This window comes from Mesocricetus auratus, unplaced genomic scaffold, assembly GCF_017639785.1.
Source record: "Mesocricetus auratus isolate SY011 unplaced genomic scaffold, BCM_Maur_2.0 Super-Scaffold_100004, whole genome shotgun sequence".
Taxonomy (NCBI): Eukaryota; Metazoa; Chordata; class Mammalia; order Rodentia; family Cricetidae; genus Mesocricetus; species Mesocricetus auratus.
Window position 1 is genome coordinate 33,543,345 of NW_024429189.1, and position 19,152 is coordinate 33,562,496.

The 19,152-nt window shown below is 37.8% G+C and overlaps 1 protein-coding gene across 2 annotated transcripts in view; it reads right to left on the reverse strand.

Annotated features, from left to right (window-relative positions):
* Positions 1-1,596: 1,596 nt before the first annotated feature.
* The window catches only part of Grb14 (growth factor receptor bound protein 14), a 105,765-nt gene continuing 88,209 nt past the window's right edge, over positions 1,597-19,152 (reverse strand). For both annotated transcript variants that reach the window (XM_005065191.4, XM_040745462.1), the window contains 6 exons: positions 14,771-14,851; positions 8,899-9,015; positions 8,720-8,792; positions 8,495-8,582; positions 5,819-5,912; positions 1,597-4,683 (listed from right to left, as the gene is read on the reverse strand). In XM_005065191.4, coding sequence (XP_005065248.1) covers positions 4,537-4,683; positions 5,819-5,912; positions 8,495-8,582; positions 8,720-8,792; positions 8,899-9,015; positions 14,771-14,851 — 600 coding nt within the window. In that variant the 3' untranslated portion in view covers positions 1,597-4,536. The remainder of the gene's footprint in view (positions 4,684-5,818; positions 5,913-8,494; positions 8,583-8,719; positions 8,793-8,898; positions 9,016-14,770; positions 14,852-19,152) is intronic.

A 19,152-nucleotide genomic window follows, 5' to 3' on the forward strand; every position in this document is an offset into this window, starting at 1 on the left:
ATTTCTATGCTCCCTGGCTCTGTCCTCCAGCCCTCTGATGACATTATGGTTCTTAGCCAGAGGCTTTGTACACCTATATCCTCCTGGCCTTCCAGGGTCCAACTTCACTTTCCCCATCTTTCTTTAAGTATAATTAATGTCCCTCTGTTGTCTAGAGTGCAACACTTATTCTGCCTTCTAGGGCAGATGCTATAACTCAAAAATCAACTTTGAATGTCTAAAAGGGACTGTCACATACCACTGACACTCAATACATCCTGGAATGAATGTAACAAGCATATTAGGTGATAACAGCATCTTCTGCTCTTAATTGCAAGCGCTTCTGAAGGTGGCTGAGTATAGTACCAGGCTGAAGAAGGGCACTTGTATGTAGTTTCCTAATTTCTTGGTGTTGAAAAAAATCACCTAGGAAGACTTCTTTCACCTAGCCTGGCATCCCCTCATTTCCCACACTATCCACAAAGTATCTCCAAAATGAGTGTTTATCTTTCTGTATTTCCCATTCTCCCAGTCACTGATATTTGGAAGGAGAATTCAGCAATTAAGAATGAAAACTCTCTGATACACACGGAAATAGTCTAGCCATTCTCATTGGCCCTACAGAAGTTAGGGGCAGGATCAGCAGCAGGTGCTCTTGGCTATTTCCAAATTCAGCCTTGGAGAGGCCAAAATCAAATGCAGAGGCACACTTTACAAAGTGCAATATATTGCTGCTGACATGGAGGGCAAAAGAGGGGTAGCAAAAGAATGTCACTATACAAAAAGAAAGATGTCTCTGGAAGGCAGTGCACCTAAATATGCAGTCAATAGCACAATACAAATTCTTTGTTGAGGTTCTAGACAAGGTGATAAGTACTTTTCATGCATGATTGTTGTTTGTCCCTTTGTTTGTTTTTCAAGACAGTTTTCTCTATAGTCTTGATTATCCTGGAGCTCGCTCTGTAGACCAGGCTGGCTTCAAACTCAGAGAGATCTACTTGCCTCTGTCTCCCAAGCACGTCACCATTCCCTGGCATGAGTGGTTTTAATTAACAGTCGAGAAAATTTGAGAGGTGGTGGTAATGATAAGGATGATAGTAATTGTAGCAGTGGTGGAATACACAGTTGAAAAAAATTATTTGGCTAGGGCTTTATAGCTACTGGAAATGGTTTAGAATTCAAACCCACATAATGTAAAACCTGAACTTTCATCTTAACTCTGTTTCCTACTGTCTGTATGTTGAGTGAGGTTGAATTAGAAAGTTGGGAACTTTGTAAACTTATTAAGGAAACAGGCATGAAGAACTGATCACTTGGTGTTACAGCTACACAAATTGGTGTTTGTACTGGGGAGAAACATACTTGAGAAATTTCTGCAATATATTTTAAGGTGATTATGTTTTACATGCTCAGCCAAGAATTTGGCCTTTCTTTTACTCAAATATCAAACTTAAAGCCCAAGAAACATTCAATTGGAGACATTACTAGTAGTGCCCCAGTTATGCACATTCCTAAACATCACAGATGGGCAAAGTGGGAGTCAAGATTGGCAAAGATGATACTTCCCAGAGTAGACATGGAGCTCTTGATGAATATTCAACAAATGTTACAAGGACCTTGCATTCAAAGAAATTTATTCTGCCCCACTGGTACTGTGAGTAGAAAGGTAAGCCACCCACTGAGCTTGCAGAGAACACAAGATAGGAACCTAAAAGATTTTCATGAAAAATAGAAAACACTGTTCCAGAAGTAGACACAGCAAGAAACTGTACATCAGGGTTTGCAATGAGGTCATCTAGATGCAAAAGTATATAGAACTATGCATCTGCATAATTAGCTCAAAGTCTTTTCATTGTACACATTTCAAAGCATTCTATGAAAGATGTCCATAAGCTTTACCTAGCCACAGGATGAATCCAGAACACCTTGGAGTTTATAAATGTCTGTCAATAGAGAGGACAGCTTTTTAAAAAAATGAGGCCAACTCTGGGAACTTCTCTGAAACTTTGCCAATGAAAATCCTTTCTCCTCATGAAAACTATAATCTGAGGACTAAATATACAAATAAAATGTCTAGTTATCATTGTTGGTCTTCAAAAGTCAGAGGCCTTAGAGGACTCTGATTAACTAATAGCAAGCACTCTGAAAGAAAGCAAAACCCAAATACACTACCAAGGCCTATACCTAACACAAATAAACAAATATACCCTAACATAAACAAACAATTAATTTAAAATCACTCCTAATAATTTTATCTTCTTTTCCTGGATACTTAAATATTTCATAATAATGCCCTTAAGTTTAAGTGTCAGGAGATACAAAAGAACAGAGTACAGGTAAGATCTCACCCCATTCCCTCCCCTCTGAAGGAGTGAAGCACACTGCAACATGTGAACAAACAGAGAAGAAAGCTACTGATTCATCCTCACCCTTATACAAAACTGTGCAAACCAAATGAACAGAGCTAAATCAAGGTGGAAATAATCTGAAGGCAATTACTATTTTCTAGGGAATACATTGAAATTCTCTAGCCACTGGTTGTGTCTGACATCAGATTTAACAGCACATTAAATTTACATCCACACACACATTTTTCAGAAGGAATAAAAACTAATGATTTCCCTTCACCAACCTTCCCCCAATAATTTTCTTTGATTTATAATATCTGTATATTATGAATACAGTCAAAGACATAAATAACAAAAACAAACACAAATTGGTCAATTGATTAGGATTTAGTATTGTGAGAGCATAGTTTTTGATATTATCTACTTGGACTGTGTACAAAAATGATAAAATGTATTCTAACTCAAAACACCAAGTGTTTTATATAAATTAGAAATCAATCAGATCTACTCAGACCTGTTCTAGAAGGTGAATAGGGAGTGATACACTTGAAGATCCTGTATCTTTAAGCCTTCAGAGAGACCAGACCAGGATTTGATAACAGACAAGTGGCTGATGATTCAGGATTTCAGGAGTTAAACATGCCATGTGAACGTAAGTTGGACAATAAATTATATCTCAGTGATGACTGATTTTATTAGTATCTTGGGAATATTTACCATGGTCTGTTACCAAAATATATCACTGTTATTTAAGATTATATTATGCACTTCTGAATTTTCTTTAAAATCTTTAACTTTCCCACGATGTTGTTACGAAGGTCAGTTTACAAGAAAAACCATATATTAATGCTTGCTGAAGTTTTGTTTCTAGTCATTTTTTAAGAACAACTCTTATCATCCCCCAAAAGGGAACAAGAGTCACAGAAACAGAAAGAAACAAAGGATGGAAGGATGGAAAGGAGGAGTCAAAGGAGGAAGAGGAGAAGAAGGGGGGAGGAGGAGGTGGCTTCTTTCCAGAAGATCTCCAAGATGATGAGGAAGGATAGTGTCTCAGTGTTTCAAGTTTGCAAATTGATTATCTACCACAGTGAGGAGATTAAAGGTAAATACACAGAGAAAAATGGATTTAACTGTTTGGATCTTTAGATTTGAGACCTTTAATTTCACCTGCTCTGATTAGGAAAATAATCTATTAGTAAAAGGATCTAGATTATAATGTAAACCAGAACATGAGATAAATATGAAATGTTGAGGTCACCAGTCACATAATCATAGATTATATGTCTGGAAGCATATGTTAATTGTGCCGACTTTTTCTGTTTTGATTATTTCCTTAAAGATAAATCTCTCCACCCAAACCAAAAAAAATGAAAATATTTCAATAATATGCATCTAGGGGTACATTATTAGAAGACATTGTATAACTAGTAATTTAACAATATTATGAATTATCACAAAAATCAGTTTTTCCTAAAAATTATTTAGCTACAACTCAACAATATGTTTTTATTTGGGGGGGCACTATTTTAAACTCAGAAGTATATGTAGTTCAAAATAGTTTATAATTTATATCAATAGTTATAGTTTCATTTCATAGATAACTCAAGTTTTTATCATACTAATTAATATTTTAAGGTATCATAGCTGAAATACAGTGTGTTAAGAATCATTTGGAACCAATTTTTGGTTTTCACTTTGGACCATGCTAAGGATCAAACCCAGGACTTCAAGCAATGGCAGAACCACTTGGCTACATCCAAAGTCTTGAGACATACCTTGAGCTCATGACTGTTATGTCTTTGCTTCATCAGTGCTGAGACTACGTGTGTGTTCCCAAGCCCTGTATATCAACCCATGATTTCTCTTTCATATTTCATGGTGAGAATTTTGATGCTATGAAATTAAATAATGACAATTTGTTGTTTAAAGTTGCACATTTAACAAAATACCATAGGTGTATATAATCACACAAGAACACAAACAAGTCATTTTTTTTACTAAGGTTTAATTTTAACTAATAAATTTTAAGTAATGATTGTAATACCAATCGAGTCTTCACTAATTTTCAATGCATGACCATTTTTTTAACTCAAAGGTAGAAAGTTTTTTTCACCATGGTTTACTTTCAGCTTATTTGTTATCTTTCTTCTTAAACATTCTTCTTTGCATTCTTCTTCTTGCACTTTTTAATGAGTCACATACAGTTTGACTAAAGAACCATCCTAGCACAGTAATGTTTCAACTTGCAAGGAAGGACACCCTTGTTGAGCTGGTAGAACTCTACCAGCTGGATGAGATCTGTGAATTTTGTGTGGCCATCATCCAGGGTGTGGAACAACTCTCCATCATCTTCCACCTTCAAAAGGACAAGCAACAAGCCAGTGAAAGGAAAAACAATGAACAAACAAGCAAATATTTTAAAATAAAACAAAATTTTGGGTTAAACTACCCAGAAGAACAAATAAAGTTCTCCGCATACTATATGTTTCCATAAGCCTAAGTCAACAAGTATGTAAAACTAAGGACAATGAAAACAGCCCCATAGCAACCTTTCCTGGTAACATCCTTACCTTTAAAAGCAGTTATCTACTCTTAGAATAAGCAGTCTGGTTCTTTCCTTATTCTCCCAGTGTTCTGTATATTTAGGATAGCACAATGGTTGCCTATCAACAGTGAGGATTTTGTAGTCCTTACTAAGGAAAAAACTCAATGTTTTCACATAGAATTTCCTTTCTTTTTTCTTTGTCATGCTTTTGGGCATGAATCACTTAATATTTTCTGGAGCTGCTAATCACATAATAAAAAAGCAATCAAAGTAGCAGGAAGGATACTTTGAACAGCTATTGGAAAAATCCAGAAAGTGGCGACTCAGAGGAATCCCCAGAACTCTCACAATCTTACAAAAATACCTTCCTAACGATGGGTTACATCTCTGCTACTCTGTAGGCCCCCAGTGTGCACATCATACACATGCATTCATACAGGCATGTATCAGCAATACAAGAGAAACACCAAAGCAGGATGTGACAAAGATTTTTCTTAATGTTCTTAGAAATATTGAGACACCCACTAGTTACACAACACCTTTGATTTCATCGTGATTCAAAAGAAGTTGATGGGAGACATCAACAAAAGAATATAGTTTTGAGAGGAAGGAGGCAAAGAAGGCTTCCAAGCACTGCTTTGTAAGAATCTGTTAGTGACATTCAGAAGAAGGACTTTTAGTGGCCTTTAACAATAGGTGGCATGAGGTCTACACAGTATTGCTAAATCATATTTTGTGGAAAAGGGGAAAATTTAATTTTTTACAATTCCTGTATTTCTTGTATTAATTCAGACTTATAAAATCATTTCTGCCAAACTTAACTCTAGTCAAAGCACAAGCTCCCAAATTATATTTAATAAAAGGAACAAAAGAAAACCAAAGTTTCCCAAAGCGTATGCACTAAGAACATCTCCAATACATGAATCTAGAAGTCACAATTACTTACCGGTATGATTTGAAAGTGTTTTATCTTTTGTCCATGACTCATTGACAGTACAAAAGTTCTAGGGTTACTCTGACTGTCCCGTACCAAGAAAACTCTAAAGAGAGAAAAGGAATTCCAATGTTTCTTTCTTCATACTCAGATTTCATAGAAATATATTGTATGCAAATACATATGGATACATGTAAATGGTAGAGCCGGGGCCTCCTTTACTGGGTGATCAATGGGTAAGACTATCCATCTTGGAAAAGAACAGGTAATAAACTTGTACTGGAAAACTGTCATTATACTAATGGAATGTAATAAGGTAAATACATAACCCTTCTGTCAGGTTGCATGATCACGACTGCCAATATTATGTGAAAGTGGCATCAATAATTACTGTTATGTATGTCCTTTTGTCACTCAGAGACTAGGTACTCCCACGTAGCTATCCACCAGAAGGAATGGACATTGCTATTTTAACTGACAGGTCATGACAGTCCCCTGAGAGGAGGCAATTATTTGGAATGAAATAGTTTTGTTTTGTTTTTTACACTTCTGCAGTGCACCCTCTTGTAGTAGTAGGAAATGAATCTATTCTAACAAATTAATCTCGAAATTGTTTGTGAAACGTTTAGGTAAAGATGTTTTAAGTAAAAGAAACACCCCAAAAAGCATGCACTTTAACCTTGAAGAGGCCAGCATAGAACCTTTATAATGTCAGGCTAGACAAGCAAGATGTGGCCTAATGGCCTAAAGAAAAAAGACTGCCAGGCAGGGATTCGTATTTACTGGCAATGCTGTGCAAAACCAGTTTGGTATTAATTATTGGGAAGCACACTGTGCAAATGTCCCTATGCTGACTCCAATACGAATCTCACTGTGCCTGAGCAAAGAGGCAGCCAATGTCTGAGGAAAGCATCCATTTCAAGTGTGTTGTGTGAGACTCAGAAATGACATCACTGGAGGCAGGACAAAGGGACATTTCAGTGGTAAAGGAAGATGTAATTTTCTTTCCTTCCCAAGAAGCTCAGCACTACCCCCTTGTGGGCTACTTGGCACCATCACAACTTTACAGGTACAAAAAAAGGTTTGAAGAAACATATCCAATTATTATTCTTTATTGAATTATTTCATTTAATTTACAAATATTGGACTCCAAAATTAATGGAATTGTAACTTTCTAAAACAACCCCCTCTTGGTCTCTTCTTTGTAAATCTCATCAAATGTATAACTCCAAGGACTATGCTTCACATAGAGAAACACAGTCATATCTGCTTTTAGAGTGTAATAAAATGTGCAGGCATGCATCTTTATCTAAAGTCCAGTATCAAAAACCTCAATGTTGAGCAGGATGAGAGATACCATAGCAGAGGGAGTCATTCTAGGTTCGAGGAGAGATCCGGCACTAGTGAGATCTCCAGAGATCTACAAGGATGACAACAACTGGCAAACTAAGCAGTAATGGAGAGACTACTTTAAATGCCCCTCGCTGATAAGGATTTTTACAACTGTCTTATATACCACCCTAGAGGCCAGCACGGGACTGAGTCAGATCACCTAAATGTGATTGTCAGTGAGGAGAAATAGGCAATCTATGGGGCTTTGGGTAGTAGATCAGTATTTACCCCTGGCACACAAATGGACTTTGGGTGCCCATCCCACAATGAGGGATGCTCTCTCAATCTGAACACTTGGGGGAGGGCCTGGGCCTTCCCCGTAATTAAATGACAGACTCTAGGGATCCCCATAGAGGGCCTTACCCTCCCTGGGGAATGGAGTGGGTACTGGATAGGAGTTGGGGGGTGCTGATGGGCAGGAGCGGGCATGGAGGGGTGGGAGAAGGAGCTAGGACTGACATGGTAAGCAAGCTTGTTTCTAATTTAAATATATAATAAAAAAGTGTTTCAAAAAACCTCAATATTGTCAACGTCTTAAGCCAATCCTTGCAGATACAAGATCCAATCACCACTTGTTTAAATGGATACTGCTTTCTTTCCTCTTCAAACACCCACACAACCCCCACCCCCATTTGCTCTGTATTGAGAAAGAAATCTGGCTAGAATTATATTCAATGAATGAAATATACCAAGTGAAACAGATAATCCTTCTAATTATAAACAGTTGATAGTTCATTTTATCTTCCTCTTTTGTACTCATATACAGTAAAAGATATCACCAAAAAAGAAAATTTACCTGTATATACTGTGTACATACTTTTTATGGCAATAAAATCATAAAAAGAAAAACAAACAGGGAAAGAATTAAAAATACACAAGAAAAAGTTTTCAATTAATATGTTTTGCAACATATCCATGAAACCAAATTTAGGACAACATCCTGCTATAAAATGTATTTGGAATTACATATACTATATGTACAAACCAAAATGGTGACACCTCAAAGAGACTTGGATAGTACCCCTCATCCATTCGCATCTGAGATGATAGCATTCACACAAACAAAATGAGAATTAATGCTATTTGGTTAAAATTAAGTATCCTGCTATCTCGTTATTTACACACAACTATTAAATCCCACTATAATATAGTGACAACCATGCTTACAGAACAAAAGTACCTCTGCTTTGTGATAAGTCAAAATTAAAATTTCTTTAGTATGTGCTAAGTAATCCTCATTCATGGGGAGAGGGGAAAACCAAACATTATCACTCAAACTACGAACATCAGACTCACCCATCCACAGGCCCCTGCCGGATAATCAGCTGCTGAGCTTCATCTCTAGAAATTCTGTGATGAAACCATGGCTGGGATCGGTGGATAGCTGAAGGAAGACAAAGGTTTGTCTGATAGGATCATGATTTCCTTCCATGCATCTCCCGCCCTATCCCTTGGGACTATTTGAGGAACACCGATCTGATTGTCCATCAACTGGTTGGCAAACACAAAATGTAGACATACCCATGTTCACAGCAGCGCTCTGGGAGGGGGCAGTAGGGCTACCATGATTCCCCAGGCGTAAACATCCTTTCTTCTGAACAGTAAGAAAAAAAAAAGGGAGGGGACAAAAATAAAGTCTCAACTTCTTGGCTGAAATGACCCAAACCATAAACATTTGAGAAAAATTAAGCCATTGGTACCCTCCAAGCGAGTCCTTCCTCAACAGCCACCGAAAGGGCTTCTGTGGGGTTGTCTATGACTCTGCTTGTCTGGCCTGAGAAGTCCATTGCTACCAGTGAATTCTCTGATATGCTTCTCTGAAAAATTAAAACAATAGAACATTTGGACTATCAATATATATATATACATATATATATATATATATATACACTAATGTTCAATGTTTTTCTGTTCATATGTGTCCATTCTGGACTGGGATTCTGTCAGCAACCCTGCAAGGGTCATCATGGCCAGCAGGGAAATGGTCCACATAAGGTGAAATTCTGCACCTCTTTATCAGGTACTGAGTCAAAACTTCCAGGGTCTGGCCTCCCAGTTATTTCTCTTACACACTGAAGCACAGTAAAACTTCAAAAAGAGGTTTCCACATGACAATTATCACAACTAAGCCTTAGACATAGTTACATAGGAACTCTCTTGCAAATCAGCAAAGCATCTGTGGCCTTTACAATAAGAATCAGTTCTATTGACTGATGGGCAGTGCTCAGGGTAGGACTTAACAGGAAAGGATTTAATAAGCATAGGGATAGATCTGTTGGAGGATGATGTAGAGTACATGGGACCTCTTTCATAAGGATGGGTTCTATTCACTGAGAGCCTAAGCTCAGGATGAGGGACTAAACAATGCTTAGGGTATTGGGGGGATTCAGGAAGACTGGCTCCATAGAATAGCAAAAGATCATCACGTTATCAGACAACATCTACTCCTGTCTTCTGGGTGAATATGCATCAGTCAATTCTGTATTTAGAAGAAAAACTGCCTTTGTGTTGAACAAATCTTGGTTCTTCAATACTTTCTCTAAACTGTGCCTCCTACAGGATTTCGAATGTAGCCCATCAGAAATTTAAAGGATAAATATGTATAGGAGGTAAAATGGTGGTCTAACTTTCATTAGTACAGTGAGTTACATGGTTATCTATCAAGATAACTAAGTAAATGCAGAATGGATGGATTTAGTGGAACTTTGGAATGAAGCTAGCTCTTCATATTTTACAAGAAGATGAAAAATGTCTATTGAGCAAGGCATAATTCTTTAGGTTAAAATGATCCATGGTCATCCTTCTAAGCATTTTTGTCAATTATCAATTAAATGACAAGTTCAACTACTTGTGAAATAGCCTTTTGTGTGTGTGTGTGTGTTTTGTCTACATATATAGCTGTGGGACGCATGCATGTGGTGACCATGGGGGACAAAAGTAGAGATGAAATTCCCCACAACTGGAGTTACAAAGGATTTGTGAGCACCATGTGGGTGCTGAGAACCAAACCCAGGTCCTAGGATCAAACCCAAGTCCTATGGACAAGAAGACAGTTCCCTTTACACCTGAGCCATCTCTCTAGCCTGGAATAACTCTTTATGAAACTCATATTTATAAAAAGTACACTTTAACTCTGCAAACATCTACTTCAAATTAGTATCATGCTTTATTTTTATTATTAATTTTAATGTACATATTCTTTAAACATGAATTTTAGCTAGCAAATATAATAGTGTTGGGATTGTTTAAAAGTACCCTTTTTAAGGTACTTTTTTATAAACACAATTTTTTTATTTTATAAACACAATTCTGAAATTTCTGAGAATTCTCGGTAATGGTGATTTATTTTCCCCAGATCCCAAAGAATACTATGTCAGGAATTTGAAAGCACTGAGAAATTTTCTTCTTCCACTGTGTATTCTAAAATGTATAATTGTTGTTGAATAAAAGTACTTGTGATTTAGGATAGAACAAACTTGAACATCTACTTTGAAAATTTCTTGCCTCGACTCATATTGCTTAGAAAGTAAAATTTAGTGGAATAATAATTCAGACATTTTCATATTATTAAAATGTCTGTGTTCAATGAATTACCTGTTTTCCTCTTCTGGGGAGACCCATAGAAAAAATGGGAACTAGGAACAAGAGCCTGAACCACAGATAGTGTCACAGAATGAAGAATGCCTCAAACAAGCAAAACGGTCATCAACTTTGTTGTTTGATTTGTTTTCTTACTAATTCTTTTCTTTGCATTCTCTGAAAATAAAACGGCCAATGCCTGGACCTTAGTTTCATTTGGGGGGAGTTTTATTTTGCAATTAATCTCTTTAAAAGTGTATCACCCCTCCATGTCAAGAATGCAGAAAATAGAAATTTTCAAGCTCTCTAGTCAAGAGTCTTGCTGTTTTCATAAGCCAGGGAAATAACATAAAACTTTCCCAAATAAAACAGCACAAAGGGGAAATACTTAAGTTATTCCCCGCTAAGTATTAAAAGAGTGAACCCCCACAGTAGCGTGATGGTGGCAGAGTCAAGCCATGCTGCATGTGGGGACATTTGGACAGTGCCATTTCATACCTCTCCTGAGCATTCAGCCAACTGGCTGGGGTCACACATGGGCTTCACAAAAAAATTCTATCCACAGGAAAGAATTTAGGGCCCCTTTATCACTGCATCACAGACCCCTACTTATTAGCATCTGCTATTTTCTCTTCAGAACATGTGAGAGAAGCTGCAGTCTTATTACAGATCACCTCTCTTCCTGAAACCTGCGCGCAATCCCCTGTCTGTTGCAGGGAGTTTTGATTATTGACAGCTGCTCTTTCCTGGTAGATGCTGTCTCTGTAATCTCTATTTGCTGCCACACTTTAGTTTGCCCTTCTCACCCCGTGATCTTCAGTGCTGGGCTGTGGACCAGTCGGATATGCCTTTGCTTTGCCGACCTTAATGAAAATCATTCACCTGCCCCAACACAGAGTAACTGGCCTCGATCCTAATGATAGCTTGATCCTTATAATATCTCTACCTCCGCATGCCAAGGTGGGCTATGAACTCTCAGAGTCCCTGATAACATAAAAATGGTGTTAGGAAAGAGATGTAAACACAATCAGTTGTCTTGCATTTTTCTTTTTTTCTTTTTCTTCCCCACAATATGACAGGCAAGGATGTAAAACAAGATCTCATGTTCATTATTTCCTGGCCCAAAAAATTGCAAGGAGATGCAAGACAAGGAAAGAACATTTTTATTTGCTATGGTAACTACACCGTGGGAAAACAGTAATACAGCAAATGTTTTCTACTGAATGGCAGGTGGTGGATGAAAAATTAATAGTTTACCTTTAGTGGACAAAGAAATAGAAGTGAAGCAGAGTTTGACAGCCCGGAAAGGTCATTTTCAGCTCAATTTCCTTCACATAGGAAAGCAATGCTGATAACATTCAGAACTGGTTGGATTTCTCAATTATTTGCCACCTTTTCTAACCTGTTCTTCTTAGGGGATGAATGAGACATTCCCTAAGAAACAGTCCATGATTGTAACAGCCTTGCCTTCTTTCCAAACAAGAAGAGGCCAGGATTAGCTTGGGTTTTCCAACTCACTTTCTGAAATCTGATCTACCCACTGTTAGGGCAGTTTGCATAACATGTCTCTTTAAAAGTTTAGATACATGCAAGGCACACCATCTTATTTGAAGGAGCCAGATAAATTTGCAGGCCCTCGTTACAATAAAGGCACAGAATTTCTCCAATATTGTCATCTCATCTCATTCCTACAGAGCCACAGGACAGTAGAGATATGCTAGTCCTCAAAGACTATACAGTAATCCCTTTATCTTGCACAGTAGGAAACCAGTGACCAGCCAAAGTCATGCAGACAGCATATGGTAAAAGGGGCAACTGACATGCTGTGTCTTGTCTAGGGTTCTTTTATTGGTGCAGGGAGGCACAGGGAAGAACTTTAGTTTATAATGTGTAGGTTAGGGTCAAAAGTGGAGAACAGAAAGAACTCCGGTTGATTTCCCATCTCCACATTCCAGCTAGGGCCCTATCAACAGTTCCTACCTTCACATGAATCCTAACTTTGCACTGTGAGGAATCAGGTATATTTGGCCTCCTGAAATGACTGCTGCTGATTCTCATGTCAAAGCCAATGAGGGGGAGTTATATGTAGCTTTGTAACTATGGTGTTCATTATGGTGTATCAAACCTTTTCATCATTTCTCAAAATGTATATGTGAAAAAAATTATAGAATATGCCTTTAAATGTGAAACTGGGTATCCTATCATTTATATGTGACTTCCTGTTAAGTGGTCCCTGAATGAAAAGCAGCTAAGGTAGGTGGCAGGGCTTGACATCTATTAAGCCTCTAATTCTTCCATAATAACATAGAAAAGTGAGATCCTCCACAGACACCAAAATAAGCAAAATGCCTCCCATAACTTCTAAATCTCCATCACAGAAATTACGAACCACATAGATAAAAGTCATAAAGACCGCCCTTTCTGATCATAACACCTACCCCATGGACAGGCCCTTCCCACACATGCCCCTGAACTTCTTACCCTCTTCAGTCCCATACCCAACAAGAGTCACTCATGGAGTTTGTCTTCCTATACACAGTGATCAAGTAACAGTGTAACTAAAAATCTCATACACACCTTGACTGACAGCATTTCCCATATTACACAATTTCAACAGAAAAAGTAGCAGTGACCCCCATGCTTGAATGCTAATGACAGTGATGAGAATGGAAAGGAGTTTGATTACAACATTTTCCTATGATTAAAAGGACATTAAGCAATAATTGCCTCCAAATGCTTGGTTGCTGTTAACAAATTCATCCTAATAACTTTAGACTCTAAAAGAAATTTGGAGAGATTTAGAAGATTAAGATAATAAAATCCAATATGCTTTTTATATACAAGTGGATTGAAAGATAAAAGTGAGCTGACAAACTATAAGAACATCCACCTTAAAGAGATTGCTTTTTATAAAACTCATTATATTCCTTAGTTTCTTATTTTAAGGCTTATAAGAGTATGTTTCAAAATTTAAAAGTTATTTTTCTATCGCTTAAAGGAACATAGCTACAAAATTGGAGGTTTTTTTCTCTATAGTTCTATCAGGCTCCACAGTCAATATCATTTCATGCCTCATTCCTAGAGCAGGGCATTTCATCTGCAACCTGATATGTGAGACACATGTACCTTCCTTGGTCACAGCCATGAAGAATGTATTTTAACCTCAATGGAAACACTTCAAAAATGCACATTAACTAATTTGTAATGCAGGAACATACATCTGAATTTTGAAAGCACTCAGTATCAAGGAGCACAGCAAAAAAAGAAAAGCATAAACTTTATGTTCAGAAATAAAATTTTTGTGTTAATGTACAGGAAATCAAAACACAAGATGTGTGTCTGTGTGTGCCTACAAATGAACATCCAAGGTACAACTAGAGAAATAGTTCTGTAGAAATGTCATGCATGACCTAGATTTTTTACTAGATTCCATTTTGTGGTTTCCTGGAAAGCAACTGACTTTGTAAGGGTGCAGAACTTAAAAAATTATTATTAAAAGATCAGAATGCAGAATAACCTAGATACTCATAATGTATCTTCAATTTTTAAATAATGGTATGTTATTTGGCTATAACAATACTAAGCTAATATTGAAAGAAATCTATAACTCTACAATGGAAACCAATGGTTTTTAGGGCATAATCGACAAGGCCAAGAGAAAATATGCTGCAAACTATCTTACTATGATCTAATCTTCAAATGACATAATGACCCTGAATGGTTCACATAGTCCTTTCAATAATTTTTACTTTAACACATAAAATTATTGGCTTTCATTGAATGCTTCATATATGTTTCTGTGTCTTTTATAGTACAGAGGTCAAACATACAAAAAATACAAAACCAAAATTTCTTTATGACATTATATGAAAATGTTGCAAAAGAATCACTTTATTGGAGATCAACAGTCAGAATATTAAGACATTATATGTTTAACATAATGTAGCAGTGGATAATATGACTATAGTCTAAATTTGAAACCTGGGTCCTTACCATGGGTGATATGCTCTGTGAGCTGCAGCCACTTCGACCTTGGTATGGGTGCATATAGTTCTGGTACAGTTGCATGCCATACTGCAGAGCAGACACACACACACAAAAAGCAAAAACATGTTCTCAAGATTATCAAGTCACTGAATTTCTACACTTCCATGGTTATACATTATCAACACAAAAAGGAATTGTAACATTTTCTTTTTTACAATTTTTAAGTGTTCTTTTCTCATACAATCCATGCCAACCACAGTTTCCTGTCCCTCTACTCCTCCCAGGTCCCTGCCATCTCTCAACTCCTCCAGATCCACTCCTCTTCCATTTCCCTTCTGAGAGAGAGGGGAAAAGGGGGTACTTCCAGAGATATCAGTCGAACATGGTTTAAGTTACAAGATTAGGGCTGGGTGAGACAACCTAGTAGAAGGAAAAGGGTCCCAAGAGTAGGCAAGAGAGTCAGAGACACCCTTACTCCCACTGTCAAGAGTCTCCCTAAAACACCAAGTCAACAACCACATAATATATAGAGAGGACCTAGTACAGATCCATACAGGCTCTGTGATTTACACTTAAGTCTCTCTAAGCCCCCATGAACACTAATCGTGTTATCCCAGTATCTTCCACCTCTCTCTCACCACTCTTCTGTGGGGTTCACTCCTCCATTTCTGGTGAGGGTACAAACTTGTTCAGCCACTATGCAAATCAATATGGTGGTTCCTCAGAAAACTGGGAATCTATTGGTCTACATCAAGACACAGCTACAGCACTCTTGGGCATATATACATAGGATACTCCATCCTACCACAAGGACACTTGCTCAGTTATGTTCGAAGGAGCTTTATTCATAACAGCCAGAAACTGAAACAACTTAAATGTTCCTCAACTGAAGAATGGGTAAAGAAAATACGGTGTATTTATACAGTGGAGTATTACTCGGCTGTTTAAAAAAACAACAACAACAATATCATAAAATTGGCAGGCAAATGGATGGAACCAGAAAAAAATTCATCCAGAGTTAGGTAACCCAGACCCAGGAAGACCAACTTGGTATGTACTCACTTATAAGTGGTTATTATCTGTTAAGTAAAGAATAATCAAGCTATAATTCACAGACCCGGACAGGGTAGGTAACAAGAAGGGCTCTAGGGTGAACAAATGGATGACATTTTCTTAAAACAAGTAAGCAACCAAATTTTTGACATATTAACTTCTGAGTTTTAAAAGGATACATTTAAAAAGGAAGTGTTTTTACTTAGACCCAAAGCTTTTAGTGTACCTCAATAGAACAAAGCTCTAAAATTCACATTTCTCCTTGAAGCCAAATTGTAGTATAAGCATTGTGAGTGGTACACCACCTAGTGATACTGCTGACTTAGAAAATACAGTATCCTTTTGGGAACAATGATATTTTTAAAACCTTATACATCCTAAGCATTACTGAAAAATTCAGGCCCTCAGATGAGTTTTGCTTCATTGATTAAGTAAATTATAAATTTGGTCCTATGTGGATAACATATTTAGCAGTACATTTTCTTCCATGAATATTTATCTGCATGTTCATGTGGTCTGTGTCTATCCACTCACCCGTGTGTGTGTGTGTGTGTGTGTATGTGTGTGTGTGTGTGTGTGTGTGTGTGTTTCGGTATTGTCTAGAGATCAACCTTAGATGTATTACTCAGCTAAATTACCTCTTCCTCCTCCTCCCCTTCCTCTTCCTTCTCCTCCACCTCCTTTTTAGGAAAAAAAAAGCCACATTCTGTCCAAGAACTAACCAAGTCAGCAAAATTGGCTGACCAGCAAGCCCCAAGCCTGCCTCTGCCTTCCCAGTGGTGGTATTACAAATGCATGCCTTCAAGCCAGCCTTCTCTCACCTGGATCCTGGGAATCCCATTAATCTAGTGAATCAGGTCCTCCCGCTTATAAAATCACTTCATCAGAGGAATTATCACCAAGCCTATGTTTTTCTTTATGTATTCTTATGGTATTTACTTTTTATCTCTTGCATCAAAGATGTGGGAAATGAATTGGATTTCAGAGTTTCAATATTTCAAAGGTAAATGATGGTAGTGTCTTTCCTTTCAGGAGGCAGTATCATGGAGAATTAACTGGAAGCCTACTGTGGGAAAGTAGGCCAGGATCATATACTCAAGAAACAAGCATACAAACTGCTATGAGTAAACCCATTCTGGAGATGCCTGCTTAAGAATCCAGATTGCTTTCCCCTTGAATTTGTCACTTAGCTAAAGAAAAGAAAGCAATGTGATGGCCAGATTTACTGATATAATTACTCTAGCACACTATTCAAACATCACCATTGCATGGAGCTCTAATAAAGCTTCATTAGGTCCTAGCACCTGATTTCTAACATAGGCCTCCACCTTCCTCCTGGAACCAACTTATGTCACAGTCACCACCTACAAATAACTCTTGCAGCATCTGAGCCAGCAGTGCTATGCAGCAGAGGGAATCTAGACAAGAAGGTGTAGTCAGGCATGGCATGTAAGGACAACAGCTTTGGGAAGCAAAATGCACCATCAGCTGCAGGTTGAAGATCATTTCTTGTCTGTTTCATTTTGAAGAGAAGAATGACCAACACACAATTACCTCTGAGAGCAGTACAACCATCAAACACATGATACCTACCTCTTTGGTTTGGGGAAGCCTTGACCTTACATCCTAGGGCCAGAGTAGCTCGGGTCTACCTAGCTGGCTTGGGGTCTTTCTTAAAAGCTAGCTGCAGATCTTTTGTGGGTTTCCCAGGTTGGGCCACCTTCTTTCACTCCATCTGCCTATCTAGGCCAGGTCTCTGTGTCTCCCAGAGGCAAGTGTGAGCTTATGTCTGCCTGCACAATATTAGGAAACCTCTGCCTTGAGGGTCACATACATTAAATTGTTTTCTGAGCTAAGAAAAAACGAGACAGTGGGGGTTAGAAAACATAGAATCAAGAAATCAAATCTTAACCATAGGATGAATTCCAGAACAGCTATTTTTCTACTAAAATAGTTCCTTAAAGTAGTTCCCACAAAGTGAATATATTTGGTAATTAGGAAAAAATTGCCAGAGAGGAGAATTACTGTTCCCAAGATTTTGATTTTAACATGAATCTAAACCCATTCTCATTTAAAATCCTTCATGCTGACTCCTTTATCCAATTATTTCTCAACTTTTTAAAAAATTGTTTTAATTTAGAGTTTGATTGACATTAATGGGAGCTAATGAAATTTAACTTCAAGCCAACAATAACTTCACAAAGAAAAGTAGAGTAGCTTAATTCCTAGACACATTCATTTTAGAGAACAGATAGTAACCTCAAACCAACACTTTCACAAGAAACATGCTGCTTGGTCACCTTTTATTTATCAGCATTGAAAAGCCAGCTACCTACTAATAAGACAGTTTTCTTCAAAGATGTATTGTCCCTGATCCTGGCAGTGCCTCTGTGCTGTTGGGGGTCTTTAGAAATCCTTTAACTCTGGCCGAGGGGTAGGGCATGGGTCACCTCAATGCTTGCCTGTCCCATGGAGGAGCAGATAGGCACCAAACTAGGCTAGAGTGGAGCTGGCTGGGTTCTAATTGATGGGAACGGAAAGAGCTGACACTTATCCAGGATACAGCACAATATGGAGCCTCATTTCTCAGCCTCGGGTTTTCTATAATTCTTTATGTAACTAGAGTATTTTCCATAAAGAAAAGGAATGCCTCCTGTGTTGCGAGCACACGTGTGTGTGTGTGGGGGGGGTTGCATGTAGATGAGTGTACACATGTGGGCATGCATATGTTTGGAAACCAGGGCTTCATGTCTTGTGACTTCCTCAATTGCTTTCCATTTTAGTTTTAGACACATAATCTCACTTTGACCTGAAAGCTCCTAAAGTCGCTAGACTAGTTAGCCAGCATGTCCCAAAGACGTTTGTATCTGATCCTTCAGTGTTAGGATAACAAACACACCGCTGATCAAAATATAAAAACAACTCAAATGTCCATCAGTGGCTAAGCAAATGCCTGTGTTGAAGGGCACACATATCATTTCATTCCCAGAATGGATGAACTCATAACGACAGCTCAGACCGGTGACTACCACGGCCTGGGAGAAACTGCTTGACAATAACATTATCTTCTTTTGAAGCTAAATGAAAGGTATGGTTGCACAACATGCTGAATGCGTTAAACATAGATTTTTTTCCATATTAAGATAACGACAAATTTGAACTCAATAAAAACATTGAAAACTGCCAAATCAAGCTTTCCCCTCACCTAGCATGACACCTGATCCAGTTATCTCTGTTCTGCTGTCTTCATTCTGATCTCACTCCCACTCAGGGTGCCAGAGATTTGTTAACACATTATAATGATAGTTAAAAACAGAATGACAAAGACAGGAAGG